This window comes from Papaver somniferum, chromosome 1, assembly GCF_003573695.1.
Source record: "Papaver somniferum cultivar HN1 chromosome 1, ASM357369v1, whole genome shotgun sequence".
In the NCBI taxonomy this organism is placed as follows: domain Eukaryota; kingdom Viridiplantae; phylum Streptophyta; class Magnoliopsida; order Ranunculales; family Papaveraceae; genus Papaver; species Papaver somniferum.
In genome coordinates this window covers 160,602,492-160,618,885 of record NC_039358.1, presented here as the reverse complement: position 1 = coordinate 160,618,885, position 16,394 = coordinate 160,602,492, and the positions used below count along the sequence as shown (strand labels likewise).

General features: G+C 35.5%; 2 protein-coding genes across 2 annotated transcripts; one reads left to right on the top strand and one right to left on the bottom strand.

Annotated features, from left to right (window-relative positions):
- Positions 1-9,904: 9,904 nt before the first annotated feature.
- LOC113305870 (lysine-specific histone demethylase 1 homolog 2-like) lies at positions 9,905-12,751 on the top strand. The gene is made up of 3 exons (XM_026554864.1): positions 9,905-10,039; positions 10,132-11,815; positions 11,932-12,751. Exons 2-3 carry the CDS (start codon positions 10,279-10,281, stop codon positions 12,624-12,626), a joined length of 2,232 nt encoding a protein of 743 aa, XP_026410649.1. The 5' UTR covers positions 9,905-10,039; positions 10,132-10,278; the 3' UTR covers positions 12,627-12,751.
- A 443-nt stretch (positions 12,752-13,194) lies between these two features.
- Positions 13,195-16,169, bottom strand: LOC113305862 (protein ULTRAPETALA 2-like). Its single transcript, XM_026554858.1, has 3 exons — positions 15,543-16,169; positions 14,190-14,514; positions 13,195-13,619 (listed from the first exon to the last, which is right to left on the bottom strand). Exons 1-3 carry the CDS (start codon positions 15,757-15,759, stop codon positions 13,445-13,447), a joined length of 717 nt encoding a protein of 238 aa, XP_026410643.1. The 5' UTR covers positions 15,760-16,169; the 3' UTR covers positions 13,195-13,444.
- Between the last annotated feature and the right edge of the window lie 225 nt (positions 16,170-16,394).

Here is a 16,394-nt window from a genome sequence, read left to right as displayed (position 1 = left end):
GGACTTCCATAAAATTCAAAACATGGTAAGTTAGGTTTTCCTTTTAAGTTCGTAATTTTTAAATCAATCATATGTTGTCAAGTGTCCTCACCTAAATATTGTCACTCTATTAATTCCAAATTGAGTTTGGTTTTCTTTTTTTAATCGTTTTCCTATTCTTTTTAAACCAATCATACCTTGCCAAGTGTCCTCACCAAAACGCTTGTTTCACAAAACTCAAAAAAGATCTATTTCGACCAATAGAAAGTGAGAGTTTCCTCACCGTTCAACGTGTGAGCTTTATTTGTCTAGGCCGTTAAGTCTTTAGATGATTTTCTCCTTCTTTATATGCACTAGTAAATCTGGTGTAATATTGATCAATTATAATTTTGATTGATGCAATTAAAAATTAATGAATTGATGTAAACAGTAATGGCCGGTGGTGGAGCTCGGAGACAGCAACTTGGTTTGTTTGTTGTAGGGTGATTTTGTTATTCGGTGTAAATAAAAAGTCAATAGATGATATTTAGGACATATGAAATTTTATATAGGTGGTACTTAGGATAATTAAGGATGGAAATCAAGAAGGATTGGAAAATGGAAACGTGGGGTGGGAATTAACAAGGATGGGAAATAGGATAATCAACGTCGTCATCCTCTGGTACATCTCTGAAATTTTGTCCTTCAAAATCAAGTAGCTTTCATACAATTTAAAATCATTTTTTTATAAAGTAGTACATTTGCCCCAGTTCTGACAAGAACCCAAGTTTTACAATCATACATGGGTCTAGAACACTCAAAAAGTTATTTAAAAATTTTAAAAAAAAATTGAAATGAAAATTGTAGAAGTTGACAATTCCAGTTGCAAGCAGTTAGGCCACACTCAATCGCGTTCAATTGACCTCAACCTCAGTGGATAAAAAATTGTTGAATGTATGGCTTCTTGACCACCGCCAGCAGCTGCTTTAGCTTTGGAGAGCTTGAGCACCTGTACAACTTCATTCACTGCAGCTGCCAATGACTGGAGATTCCAATAGCAGTAACAATTCCAAGTTGCCCATCTCTAATAGCAGTCCCGTTATTTTTGTTGTGAACTCATGCTGTAAACCTAAATCAACCCTAATTTTGAAAAAAACTCCGACCATAAATTTCAAATTTGTAAAATTCTAACACAGACCTTTTTAGTCCGCCAACTGACTGATTTTGATCGAAAATTGTTCTTCTCTAGAAAAGAATTAAGATTAGCACGAAAGAAGGTATTCGTGTTCCACATGAGTCTTGATTAGATCTGTTGAGATATATGTTTTAAAAACATTAATTAATTTCCGAATAGTTGTCTCTCATTTAAATGGTTTTAATGTGATTTTTATTCTTTCTTTTAAAGAATAAATTTATTTCATTTGTAATGTCAAAAACCGTTTTTTGTTGAATAGGTTAATGGTGCTAATTAAGAACTTAATAATGCATGTCATTTAATCTTATTTAATTTTTTGGTTATTGAAAATCAGTTTTTGATAAAAAAGAATTTGGAGAGTTGTAAAAAGTCTTTTTTCTTATGTGAGAGTTTTCTATCATGTGTTCTTGAGTTTATTAGAAAATGAATTTGTGTGAGAAAGAAAAACAAGTGTGTGATCATCCTTGATTTTTCTAAAAGTGTTTCTGAGCAAGAATGAAGTGTAGAAGTTTCACATCCTCTCATCGTGCAAGAGTGATTGTGTAAGAGATTGAATTCGGTTGTTTTATCCTGGGGACGACGCGACATTGAAGAACTGGTTGCACAATCTTGGGAAGAGCCGCGAAACGTCTTAAAGAAAGCGACCTAGTCCGCGACTCAGCCATACTAGTTATTTCGTGTTTGATTTTTATTTTTTGCGCAGGCATAATTCAGCAATTGTTCCAACAATTTTAAGACGTTCTATTCTGCCACGGAAATCAAAATGAAAACAATTGCTGAAACGCGATAAGTATCTTTGTTTTATTTCGTTTTATAAAATTATAACTGGAATTTTTTTTATTTAACGATTAAACATGATGCTTGAGATTTTAGGTAATCGGGTACCTAAAGTTAACTTTATGTCTAATCTTGATGGACTAGGAATATAATATGGATAATATTTTTTATATCATGAATATCTAACGTAGAAAAATAATATTGATGTGAAACGAATATTTATAACATGTTGTAGAGTTTTATTTTTATCTCCTACACAAAAGTGAATTAGGTCTTGAAATTATAACCGGGTGTATTAGATATCATGAGGATTATCCACGTAAAATTTCAGAATTTTTGGAATCTGAAAAGTATTTTTTAAAGTATTTTAGAAAACTGAACAACGTATCTGAAAAAATTCTGACGGGCAATAATTTAATCCTGATTGAATATGTTTTTTCAAATGTTTTTGTGGATAATTTGAATTTATATAACATGAAACATTTTTGAAAATTTCCGTTTGAAGTTTTAGTTTGAGAGATGTGGTGATAACAAAATCGTTATGTATGTATGTCTAAATATTTGAAGTGATACTTGAATTTAGAGAATACAGGTGTAACAAATTACATAAAAAATCATGTTTTGATTGTATACTTCATACTCTTGTTTTGGTAATGAAAAAGAATATCATTGATAGCAATCAAACTAATGCACCACATATGTTTGATAATATACTTAATAGAAAGTTATAAGTATATGTATGATGTTATACGACTATATAACTTTGAATCTTTGTTTGACAATTAAGAGAAACTTGGAGTACTATATTATTTGATTTTCGAGTAATTACGTAAGTGCATACCTTACTTATTTTTTGGTTTTAAATGCTCACATGTACATGATTGTGACAGGTGAAAATTCACTTACTTGAGCAAGTTTTTATTTTCCAATGAAATAAAAATTACGGGAGACTAATCGATGTGAGGAGCAATGGGGTTGTTGATTTCTTTGTTGGTGCGCAAAGAATGGACAATGGTTTATAACCAATTGAGCTTTAAAAGAAATTGAGGTATGTTTGACGAACTATTTGTAGTTATTGTAGTTATCAAATAATGGTATTCTAAATTGAATAAATTTATTTTTCAATCTTAGAATAAATTTTAGGGAAACAAGATATTGAGAATTATTGTATATGTCAATAAACATGTGACTCATGTAAGTTTGGAACTTATGAGATGGAATTTTATACGAACCAAAAACCGAAATAATTAGAAACCTAGTCAAAACAAATGTGAATATCAACTCTCACCAAGAAATGAATAAACTATTGTTTATGAATTTATTTGCTATTCTTTCACGGCATTGCAAGGATATCAAATGTTATTAACAACGCTTTTCAAGCGTAGTTAATGTGAACTATGAATACAGTGAGAGGTTGATATGGATTGGTGTTTTACACCATATTTGTTTTGATAGGTTATGATTCGAAAGTTGAACCAAATCGTTTTGAAAGAAAGTGACGTTGAGATATACTCACATCACTAGGATTTTCGGTATTGGTATAACCTAAAAGTTTACTTTGGGTAGAACAATCCTGTTAAAGATGTATCTAGTTTCCAAGATGTTCATCTTGTTAATAACAAGATGTTCATATCTTGTCATAAACAAGAGTGAGATAAGAAATTTGTTGAATTTGATCATTGCACTACTACACATGATATGTTATGGATAAAATGTTTGAGCATAATATTGCAATTTTATCATAATATTGAGAGTTGTAAAAAGTCTTTTTTCTTATGTGAGAGTTTTTCTACCATGTTTCTTGAGTTTATTAGAAAATGAATTTGTGTGAGAAAGAAAAACAAGTGTGTGATCATCCTTGATTTTTCTAAAAGTGTTTCTGAGCAAGAATGAAGTGTAAAAGTTTCACATCCTCTCATCGTGCAAGAGTGATTGTGTAAGAGAATGAATTCGGCTGTTTTATCCTGGGGACGACGCGACATTGAAGAACTGCTTGCACAATCTTGGGCAGAGCCGCGAAACGTCTTAAAGAAAGCGACCTAGTCCGCGACTCAGCCATACTAATTGTTTCGTGTTTGATTTTTATTTTTTGCGCAGGCATAATTCAGCAATTGTTCCAACAAGATCCAGTCGATCTAGGCTTTTTACTGTTTCTGCTCTGGAACAACTTCAAATTTTCGGCAAGGAAAAAAATCAGTGACGGGAAGGAGGATGGGGATTATAACAAAAGTGACGCTAGGATAAGTGTAGTCATTGTTAGTAAAGATATGGATGATAAGGTCAAATCATATGCTTTATAACTGAAACCGTAACAAAGTCGGGTCAATCATTTGACTTGACAGTCAACGTGAAATTTAGGTAGCAACCGTTAATATTTTGAATGTTGGGTACCAAAGATAGGTATGGTACATTTACTGGGTACCAAACGTTACATAACCCTTTTTTTACACCAAAAAAAGAAAGATAAAAAAACGAAAAAAATATCGTTTTCATTGTCTTCGTTTTCTTTTTCCTTTCTATCGCTCTTTACTCTCTTCCCGTTACTTCTTTGTCATGAACTTGTTGGGCCGCGATAAACATGTTAGGCTTGTCATTGTTTTATAGTTTGGGTTTAGTTGGTCTTATTTGAGTTTGTTAGAAGTAACTTTTGAGAATGTGTGTGAATTTTCAATTTTAGGATAGATTCTCGAGTTTAGTGTTAACGGCTTGATTTATTGTTAGTGGCTGATTTTTTTTAAGGGTGCACAGAAACCGAGCCGAAAAACCGGACCGGACTGGAACCGGTGGAACCATACCTGGTTTTGTACAGAATCGAGGTACAGGGTACAGGTACCGGTCCAAAAAATAGGAACCGAGGTTAGGGAGGTACAAGTACTCGGCCCTAACCATATCCCCTGCCGTCCCGTACCGATTGTACTGATCAATATTGAACGTTAGATTTGGATATAATCGGACGGTGGTAGATTTCTAGTACATATAAAAATTAGGTTAGGGTTTAGAATCAGAAGTGTTTCATTTTTTTTTCCTTCTTCAGTTCTTCTTCTTCGCCGTTCTCCTCCTCCATCACTGTGTTCATAAGAACACGCCACCATCACTATTTTTTTGATTCATTCAACAACAAGTCCACAACACGTAACTAATTTCTTTGATTATGAATCTATGATTGTGATGTTTCTATATTTTTTTTATTTTGATTATTTTCTTCCTTTTGTGTGTTCAGTTAAATTTAGACTGGGGAGTGATCGATCTATCTGTTCGGTACCCGAAATATCGATCTATCTCGATCCTTTTTGCAGAAGCAGCAAACCAGAAGAAGAAGAAATTTCAGTTGTAAGTTTTTTTTGCTTTTTTTCTTCTCCAATTTTATTGATTCCTTATAGGGTTTATTTTTTTATCGTTTGATTTGGACTATTGGGTTCATTGAATTTTTTTTTAATTTGAGCTTGATTTGATTACATGCAATCTAGATCTGTTGGAAAATGAATGAAAAAATTTACCAGAATATTGAAATTGAATTTGTTATTGATTTTGAGAATATTGGAACTGAATCAATTGATTGATCTGCCTCTAATTGATCTCAGTAATTAATATTTTTCTTCTTTTTTCCCTCATGACTCATGAAGGCTTGTAATCAGTTCAAGCTACTTCTTATTAGTGATAATGATAAATCAGTTTAAAACATATGAATTGAAGTCTAGGGAGAAAGCAGAAGAAGAGTGCAAGTGTATTTTAATGTGCTCTGACTTGATCAAGTGTATTGTTGCAGGTAATCTTGATTAGTTGCTGAAGTTTGGAGCTACTGAAACTCTGTTATTGGACTAGAGACAGGACAACTAGTTGCTCTTACTGAGGTTAGCATTTTACCATGTTAGTTCTTAATTTGAGGATCTTACATTCTTACTTTGTTGTTGTGTTATGTGTTCATGAACATGTGTAGTTTGGCTTGTAATCTGCTTATATAGTTTATATGCAAAGTGAAAATAGCATACTGAATCTGCAAAGTGATAATGGAAGGTTGTCTCTAACTAATTTCATTTGTGTAGTTTATATGCAAAGTGTAGTTTGGCTTGTAATCTGCTTATGTCTGCAAACATGAACATGTGTTATACTGTAATCTTTTGCCACTTTATGAATGCAGAATGCATGTTATATGAGCATTAGTTTCTGCCCATTGATACATATAATTAGAGTCTGCCAATGTTATGTTACTTAGTCCTTTCATGTTGTTGTTGTCGTCGCTTGTGAATTGAAATCATGTTTGTGTATATATTGTTTGTCAGTGATCAGTCATGGATGCATCAAGTCATGTTGTTGTTCTATCTGACTACATACCATATGACAATGTTGAAGTTGAAGAAGGTAACATATGCATATTACTTGTTTTTGCAGTAATAGACTAATAGTTACTAATTGCCTAACTGTTATTACTTTTTTTTGCAGCGTTACTTGGTCCTATCAACAATAATGCCACCACCGGTGCGATGGTGTTGCTGCCATGGAATAGATTTTCAAGACTTTGTATTGCCACCAGTGCTACTTATTACTTTTTTACCACCACTATCCAGTGCTACTTGTTACTTTTGCCACCAGTAAGACTATTATTTAATTGTGTGTGTGAGTGATTGTGTCTGTCAGTCTTTTGCTAGTTGTTACTTTTTCAGTTTTTCAAGACTTGGTATTTGACACTTTTCTTTGTTAGTACTATTGCTACTTGTTAGTTGTTATGTATCGTGCTTTGAGATATTTCTTAATATATTGTTGCTCAGTAAAACAGGTTCTTAACAGAAAAAAAAATTGTCTGGAAAAATTAAGGACCGAGACTAGTACCGGAATCGTTCCTAGTACCGTACTGGTCCCGAATGGTACCGGAATCGAGGACAAGGTACAGGTACCGGTCCAAAAAAATAGGAACCGAGACTAGGGAGGTAGAGGTACTCGGCCTCGACAAGAACCGAGCCGAACCGTACCGTGTGCACCCTTAATATTTTTAGTACAACTATTATTAGTCTCTCACCTTGTAAGATAGAAGAACGGAAAATTATTGGATGAAAAATATCCGAGTCTCATCTACATTGAAGAAGAGAAGGTTAATGTTAGTTTGTTTATCAAATTCTCATTGTCCTAGAGTAGGACATTCTTCTCCCCCCTCTCTCTTTCTAACCTCTCTGTTTTTATTATTCATTGATTATCAATGCATCATCTAAGGTCAATCTAATCAGAAGATAAAAGAAGGTAAGGAAATGAAGGATGACTATGGATTCTTGTAGATTATAGGCACTCTAAGTTCACGGTGAAAGGTGTTTAACAAAATGTCACAACAAACATCTTGATATATTTTCTTATTTTCTTAGGTAAATTAACGAAACTACGCGATTTAGGATTTACCTTAGAGGATCTTTTTAAAATGAGAATGAATTTACAATGAATGTAACCGTTCGTTACAACTTAAAATTGAATTTTGAACATATGTTTCCTAAAAAACAACCTTTAAGTTTTAAACCAAACATTTTTTTTTTTGTTTGAGAAAAACTGAAAATAAGAAAACGTGGTAAGTTTTGAAAACAGTTAAAAATGATTTTCGAAAACAGTTTTTAAAAACACAACCAAACAGGACCTAAAAGTTAGGGGCAGTATTGAGATAAATGAAATGGTTGTCACAAACTCCCAGCCTGCTCTGAAATTCATTGGCGTTCACTACAAAAGTTTGTCTATTTAATGATGTATGTATATAACTTGAAATGTAAAGACGTCACCTGCAATTCCCTCCAAGAAAAGTAAGTCCAGTACACAGGATATTTTGATGAGAGAGAGACCGGCCATAGGTGGTGATGGACCAACCATGTGGCGTCCAGATGCTTGACTGAGCATCCACCGAAGTCAATTGCATAGCAATTGGTGTATGGACGATTAATCAGTGTTTAACCATGATTAAAATAGTGCTTTAGTGAGTATTAGGTAGTAAAATCTAATTATGGAAGGAGGAGGACCGACCAAGAGGTGTAGAAACTGGCCCTTGGTGGTCGGGGAACCATTTGATGGTGAATGGATCATCTTCCAAGTTGTTGGAGAGAGTTTTAGCCAAATATGAACTCCATAAGATTAATTAGGTCATTAACCAATGATGGAGGTGGGACCGACTTTCGGCAAGCAAAGAGCCTACCATGGTCGGCCATGGTGGCATGCTCGTGTCACTATGTTGTCCGCGGACCAATCCCGAGAATTTTGGTATTTTCTGATGGTCAATCGAGCATTACTTCATTCTTTTATCAAGAATTTGAGTTTGACTAGAACTCTTAATTTTGCTTGAAACAGTTAGAAATACAAATAAAAAATATTATTTTAATATTGTTATTATAAAAAGCCATAATGGTTACAGGATTACTTGCTATGCTAACCATATGGTCTGTCAAGCAAAATATGAAAATTAGGAGTTTTGATCAAAAAAGGAAGTCCTTGAAAGAGGAAATCCTATAATAATAATGATAATATTTTAATAATAAAAGGGATGGAAAAAACCGGCGGCATGGCCGAACTGCCGGCCATGTGGGCCCATCCTTACGATTTTGATACAACTTTCATATCCTTGTTCTTCCATATTTTTGATGCTTCTTTGAGCATTATTACTAAATACATCCGTGCCTTTTACTCAGGATGATCCTTAAGCACGAAAGGTGAATATGCATTATTACTCCGTGGAATTTAGCTGAGAAAATCCATGAATCGGAGTAAGTGAATATTATGGTGTAATTAGTGTACTTTTATAGTAATTCAACCAATGAATACAACATTAGATTTAATTAATTAATCACTCCATACTAGCACGCAGTCTGTCTTGGAGCATTTAATTGATTCAGATATGAGTCGACAATCATCATATTAGTTCAAAATATTATTCTGGGGAAGTTCAGACACCAGAGATATTCTCTGAATTCAAAAAGAGATGTTGAGTCTTTCAGTTTAACTGTAAAATATATGAAATATTGAAAGTTCTACTTCAGAAACCCTAATATTGACGTCATATATTGTTACATTCGACGAGGTTACAGAACTGCAATTCACTTCTCTTGCGGAAGGTGAAGACATGAATTTCGTATGCTTCTGATGCTGATCATAGATACATGATTTTCGGTGTGATTTTACGAACCTAACCTTTGTCAAAAATCCACCATCAACAGTTAGGTTTAACCATGTTTTTCTCTTACCGTTTGGTATGTTGTGTATACTTTTATGGTGGCTTTATTTCGTCTATTAGAGAGGTTTGTCTCGGCTTTAATGATCATTCTTGGGTACTATGGGTTTTAAGATCACTTGAGATGCTTTCCAACGATGAAATCTTCATCATTTTTGTCACCGGCGATGAAATCTTCATCTTTGGTTTATCCGGTGACGGAATCTACATCGAAATCTTCATCAATGATATTTCTCACGACGAAATGTTCAGCACAAGTTTTAAGAGATTTGGGCAAATCACACCAATTATGGGAGCATTTTTTCATGAAGAAGAAAAACAAACAAAATGGTTGGAATTTATTTCCGAGAAAAACCATCAATCTGCCGATTTGAGCGGTTCTTATTCATGCTTGTATTCGTCATGTTCCTTTAATCCTTCTCTTTCTCTTGTCGGATTGTTCTGTGTTATACTTGTTCATATTTCTTTACATTCTTTAATTTTCGATTTTAAACCCATTATAACATATTGTTCGATGTTGCATTTGTTCATGTTTCTTTACAATCTCTAATTTTCGATTTTAAACCCATTATAACCTTGAATTTCTGGTAATGAAAAGATTTTGTTGTTTTTTCCTTTTAAAAAAAGAAAAGAAAGAGGTCTAAATAAGACACTCCCTTGCACAAACACTAAAACTTAGGGGCAGCGTTGAGATAAATGAAACGGTTACCACAGACTCCCAGCCGGCTCTGAAATATATTGGCGTGCGCTACAAAAGTTTTAATGATGCATATATATAAGTTGAAATGTAAAGACGTGCAATTCCCTCCAAGAAAAGCAAGTCCAGTACACAGAATATTTGGGGGTGTCATCCTCAGAAAACCCTAATTTAGCAAATTCGTTGCAGTATCTTCTTCTTCTGAAAAACTCGCCGAGTTAAGGTACGATTTATTTCTCTTCTGAGTTTCTTCAACGATCTTCTAGTATCTTCTTTTCAGAATAGAGAACCCAAAAACTTCATTTTCTTGTTCAGATTTTGTGTGACTTCTGCTGTTATTTGCGGAAATAATCTGGTTACAGAAAAGGAAATATTAATTCATGAAGTTTTTGAGGATGAATTTCTTCGGGTTTTAGGTCTGAAACTTGATTTTATATTGCTTGTGTAAAAAAATATTGAAATATGATGGCTGCTCCAGTTTGCGATGGTAGTGTATCTAATAAGCGTCCGACGAGAAGAACTGTGGGATCCAAAAACTACGATGAAAAACTTATGGATGAGTTAATAGAAAACCATATAGGTAGTACGCCTAGGAAACGGAATAAGACGATGAAACAAATGGAGAAAGAAACGGAAACTGAAGCTATGGTTGCTTTATCTTTAGGGTTTCCTATTGATGAATTGCTCGAAGAGGAAATTGAAGCTGGGGTTGTAAGTGAATTAGAGGGAAAAGAACAAAATGATTATATTGTGGTTAGAAACCATATATTGGTTAAGTGGAGGGATAACGTTCAGGTTTGGCTTACAAAAGGAGAAATCAGAGAAACTGTTAGTAATGAGTACGGGAAATTGATTAATTCAGCATATGATTTTCTCTTGCTTAATGGATATATTAACTTTGGGGTTTCACCTTCTATTGCGTCCAACATTCCAAAGGCAAGTATTGGATCTGTGATTATTGTCGGTTCTGGATTGTCTGGATTGGCTGCAGCTAGGCAGCTTTTAGCTTTCGGTTTCAAAGTTGTTGTTCTTGAAGGTAGAAAGAGGCCTGGTGGCAGAGTGTATACTGAAACAATGGGATTAAAGGATACATTTGCAGCGGTTGATCTAGGTGGTAGTGTTATTACAGGTGTGCATGCCAACCCTCTTGGAGTTCTGTCAAGGCAATTGTCTGTGCCACTTCACAAGGTCAGAGATAAGTGTCCTTTATACAAGTCTGACGGAACATCTATTGATGAGGCGATAGATTCCAAGGTGGATAACGTGTTCAATAAGTTACTCGATAAAGCCACTGAATCGAGAAATATCATGGGTGAATCAGCTAATGATATTTCTCTAGGATCTGCCTTGGAGACAATTGGAGAGTTGTATGGTGCGATTCAAAGTGCTGAAGAAAGACAACTTCTTGATTGGCATCTAGCAAACTTGGAATATGCAAATGCTGGATGTCTTTCGGATCTTTCATTTGCCTACTGGGATCAGGATGATCCTTATGAAATGGGTGGGGATCACTGTTTCCTTCCTGGAGGTAATAGAGTTCTGGTTAAGGCGCTGTGTGAGAAAGTCCCTATCTGCTATGAAAAGACTGTCCAGACTATTCGGTACGGTAATGAAGGTGTTGAGGTGGTTGCTGGGGATCAAGTATTTCAAGCAGATATGGTCCTTTGTACAGTGCCGCTTGGGGTCTTGAAGAAAAGAACCATCAAATTTGAACCAGAGTTACCCCAAAAAAAACTCGACGCCATTGGCAGGCTGGGTTTTGGTTTGCTTAATAAGGTTGCCATGGTTTTCCCTCATGTGTTTTGGGGGGAAGATCTTGACACATTTGGTTATCTTAATGAAGATACCCGTCGACGCGGGGAATTCTTTTTGTTCTACAGCTACCATACAGTTTCTGGTGGTCCAGTTCTCATTGCTTTGGTGGCAGGAAAATCTGCATATACCTTTGAATCCACAAATCCATCTGTTCTTCTTCACCGTGTTATGAGCATCCTAAGAGGTACTACATGTTTTTAGATATAAGGTGACAGTCATTGTTTTGTTCCTGTTTTAATTATCTTTGCGAGATTGTAATATTTGTATATTGTCTTGTATAACTTTGTGTATGTCTTATAGGTATCTTTTCTCCAAAGGGCATTGATGTGCCAAATCCAATCCAAACAATATGCACCAAATGGGGCAGTGATCCTCTTTGCCTGGGTTCGTACTCTCATGTTAGAGTTGGGTCATCTGGCAAGGATTACGATATTCTGGCCGAAAGTGTGGGAGACCGACTATTCTTTGCTGGTGAAGCAACCATTAGGCAGCATCCAGCAACGATGCATGGTGCTTTCTTGAGTGGCTTAAGAGAAGCTGCATGCATTCTGCGTGCCACAAAGACTGATCATATTAAGTGCACTCAGAAGAATGTGGGACCATCCGATGAACTTCTCGTTGATCTGTTTTCAAAGCCTGATCTGGAGTATGGAAATTTCTCATATATTTTTGATCCTTCAGAGAAAGACCCAAAATCAATGGGGATTATGAGAGTTACTATTGGTAAGCCCAATAATCCCCAGGAAGAAGTCGATGTGACTCACCAGTCTGTGAAACTACCATTACCTTTATATAGTTTGTTAACTCGGGCACAGGAACAAGAAATACAGTTGATGGCTGGTGAAGATGAAAGTAAGTTGAAATCTTTGTACAGTCATTTAGGATTGAAGCTCATGGGACCTAGCGGTTTGGGCAGTTTGGGTAACTCTTTGGCTGGTAGGATTGCTAATGCTCGCAGAGGTCGGGGAAGATATCGACAACCAAAGGCTGTCTAGAATTCCAATACATTTCCTTTATACTACTGTTATAGGCTCTTCATTTCTGTGCATGAAATTTTTTAATGTGTACATGTTTTGATGATAGGTCATGTTTAGTCTGGTAGTGGAAAGTATTTTTGGGATATAACTGATTGTAGGAATTGAACTTTTTGATATTAAATTTTTTTAACAATTGTAGGGATGGAACTTCTTCGACCATAAACCTTTTCTTTTTTTAAACGATTCAGATGCTTGCTTCCTGTAAATGTTTATTGATAATTACCGGTGTAAGAAATTGCTGTACCACCTTGCCAAGGAGATGAAACGTCACGAGAGTCGCAGCATAAGTCTTCCTCCATGGAACTTGGCTCAAGTATTTCTCCACAATGCACTTGGTCTTCATGCTTAAACTCTTTCCTAACAGTTTTCTGTTCATTGCCAAAGTTGTACCTTGGTTCTCTTTGGTGAGGTCATAGTGAACGTGGTCCAATTATATGTTGTGGAGAGATGAGGTCATAATAGACTTGGTCTTCAAATGCTTGGTCTTTTCATGCTAATGCAAAGAAGTAGAAATGAGGCATTTTGCTGTTCGAATAGAGAATAGGGTAAATGCATTTTAAAGATCAGATCCAATTCCAGACCAATAACACAAATATCCAACACTGGGAAATTTAGGTTAACATTAGATAGTAAAATACAAATAACATGTTACGGATTAAAGGGCCAAGAGGTGAGGGGCCTACATAACGGCAAAAAAATGGGAACTACCCAACCCAAGAGAAGAAGAATCAACAAGGACTAGAAACCGTGCTGAAACTTGGAATGGCTGGGGTGAGTTAAGTTCCGCAATTACGTGTGAAGTCAATGCAGATCTGGCAGCTGCAGTCTGAGAAACGACAAATATTGCAACCAAAGCATACACACGAAGTGCACCCACTGCATGTTGGAGACCGAGAGCAACTCCTGTACACTTTACGACTTGCTCGTTCTTCATCATCATCACAGGAAATCCTGAATATAAAAGAAGAAGCATTTTCACCCATATATGTCAATCGGGGATGAGAACTTAAGTAAGTTTCCAAAACCATCACATTTTATTAGGGTCATCTAAACACATTTGTCTCAACTACTTGCTTTACCAGACATTCTTGAATATACATCATATGGATGATAGATACATCTGTACCATCCAGTGCATAATAGAAGCAAGACGTTTAGAGTACCGAATGACAATGGTGTCAGTTTGAAGTGGAAACTATGATTTGTGATCATACAAGTTCACTATTTTTTCCTTCTGTCAAATTGTTTCCTGTAAATTGTAGTTCAGTTCCAGAAATCCTCAAGCTTTATGAGAGAATCCTTCAACAGATTACACTTGAAACCCATCAGCAGCAAGGTTTTTCAAGACACTAATCTATTTTTCATAGTTTACTTGTGTGCGGAAGCATGCAAAGGTTAAACGAGTCACAAGATATGGAGAACTAATCTTGCTAATACGTCCTCAACCAGATAAGCAGAAACATATCTCACATAAGAAGGTGGAAACAATTAGTGACCCTACTGATCTGAGGAGAAACTTACTTGTCATATTGATGGTCAGCACATGTCCAGTTAATATCTGCCAAAGCGTCATGATGCATGCGGCATTCTTCTTTGTTCCTTAGACGAAATCTACGCTCTTTGTTACATCTTGTACAATGAACAAACTCATCCCGGTGAAAAGGTCGCCCATTGTTGGACTTGTGAGACCCATTTGCACTCTTCAAAGCTTTATTGTAATACTTTAGCAGCGCTGTTTTTGATATTGGCACCTTCTCTCCTTCGGATATGACCCAAACATTGCTTTTCCATTTCCTTGCAGTTTCTCGTTCAGAATGCTTTTCAAAAGCCGCTGGTGTCAGCTTATCTAGTCACCACAGATATGGTATGTTATTTCAAATATCTGAAAGATACATGCTTAAATTGAAACTCACCTAACAAGCAGCAAATAGCACATGATAACTCGGGAGATGAGACCAACATTCAGCGACTGTAACTCCAAGAAAGCAATATTAGGTATGGGTGAATTTACCTAGATGGAAGTGACTCCAAATTCAATACCTTGTACATCTCTAAACTAAAAGGTAGCCATCTAGCCGTAGAAGTCTAACAGTATTTGGATATACAATGAGAAATAAAATTAGGAGCTTCTTATGCACTGAATTTAGGTCCATACAGATACCACATTGCACTATAGTTCTTAGTAGCTAAATTGGGTAACAGAATTAACCTCTGCAAATGACCATTTTCTAGAATTGATTAAGCAGCTAAATTTGAAATTAACGGTCATTCTGAAGTTTATAGTCACTAAACATGAAGCATGAAAATATATTTTGTACACTAAACCTACAATCTACCTATGTCCTCTGCATGCTCATTTGGAACTCAAGTTGAGTTAGATTACTTGAGTGCAAGGATACAAAGAGAAAAATAATACCGATTAACAGCATCCAACTTCAACTTATGTAAATACTGCAAACACTTCTACTTAAAAGCCAAACATACACATTACAACATTGTGCAGTGAGCATAGGGAACACCTATTTACCATGAATGAAAGATGAGAAACAAATAACCATTATTTCCATGGGAATGGGATACCAATGGCTCTCTTCAACAGCCAACCAAGATCGCAAGACCTTTAACATTAGAGATATAAGCAACCAACAATCTTAAAACACTACTAGATAGTCCACATTATGTTATGGTAAATATATAAATGAAGCCAAACAGATTATGAGACGCAAAAAGATAAAAACTTTTTCTATATGATTCCGTCAACTTACACGAAAAAGATATGTGGAATAGTGGTCATGAATTCGCAAACAAACAAACAAAGAAACAAAAAGCTATAAACTTTGAAAAAGAGGATGAGTACCCATGATCGAAACTGACCTTCCTGACAACCAGGGGTGCATTCACAGCTGATCTCGAGGTCACCACTTGAAAAAACCCTAAGCCTTCCAACAGCATCTCCGTATCTATGGCTTGTACATCCACACGTGACTTCAACATAATCTCCTCCTTTCTTCAACCCACTTATCTCATTCAACTCTTCATCACTAAACAACATTGCAACACTCCCATCTCTTTCAACACCACCATTTTCCATCTCTATTTTCTTTTCTCCAGACGTGCAAAAAACGGAAGAAATAATAGAAGAAAGAGCTACCTAAAATGGGTAAAAACTAGATTGATTTAACACTAAATCTGGTGAATAAAATAGAAGAAATTACCGATGGAGAAAATAATAATAATAATAACAATCTCTAAAAAGAAGAACTAGTCTCTTTTTAAAAAATGAAGAGGATATCTCAATATTCACGCATCTCTGAAAGCCATTACTGCCGAGGAAGAGATCTGGTGTGTACGAAACGTGAGAAAGCAAAGAGAGAAGGAGAGAAAGAAAGAAAGAAAGAAAGATGCTAGATGATGATGGTGGTGCTAGTTGCAAGATATGACATGAGGGTGGGAGAGAGAGATAAATCAGGTTTGGGTCTCTTTCTCATGGAAAAGAAGACGAGGTTTTTCGATATTTGTACTCTCTTTTTTACTACTAGTATAATTTTCATTTCCATGGGGACGGACGGACGGACTTGATTGTTTTCTGTTGCAAGACATATCTCGTTTTACAACCATAAGATAGATACGATAGTTGTTCGGACACTAGTCTCTTTATATCCGTTTGATTGAAGACAAATAAATACAAACATCTACCGATCAATAGGGGGATTGAGTGCACGTAAA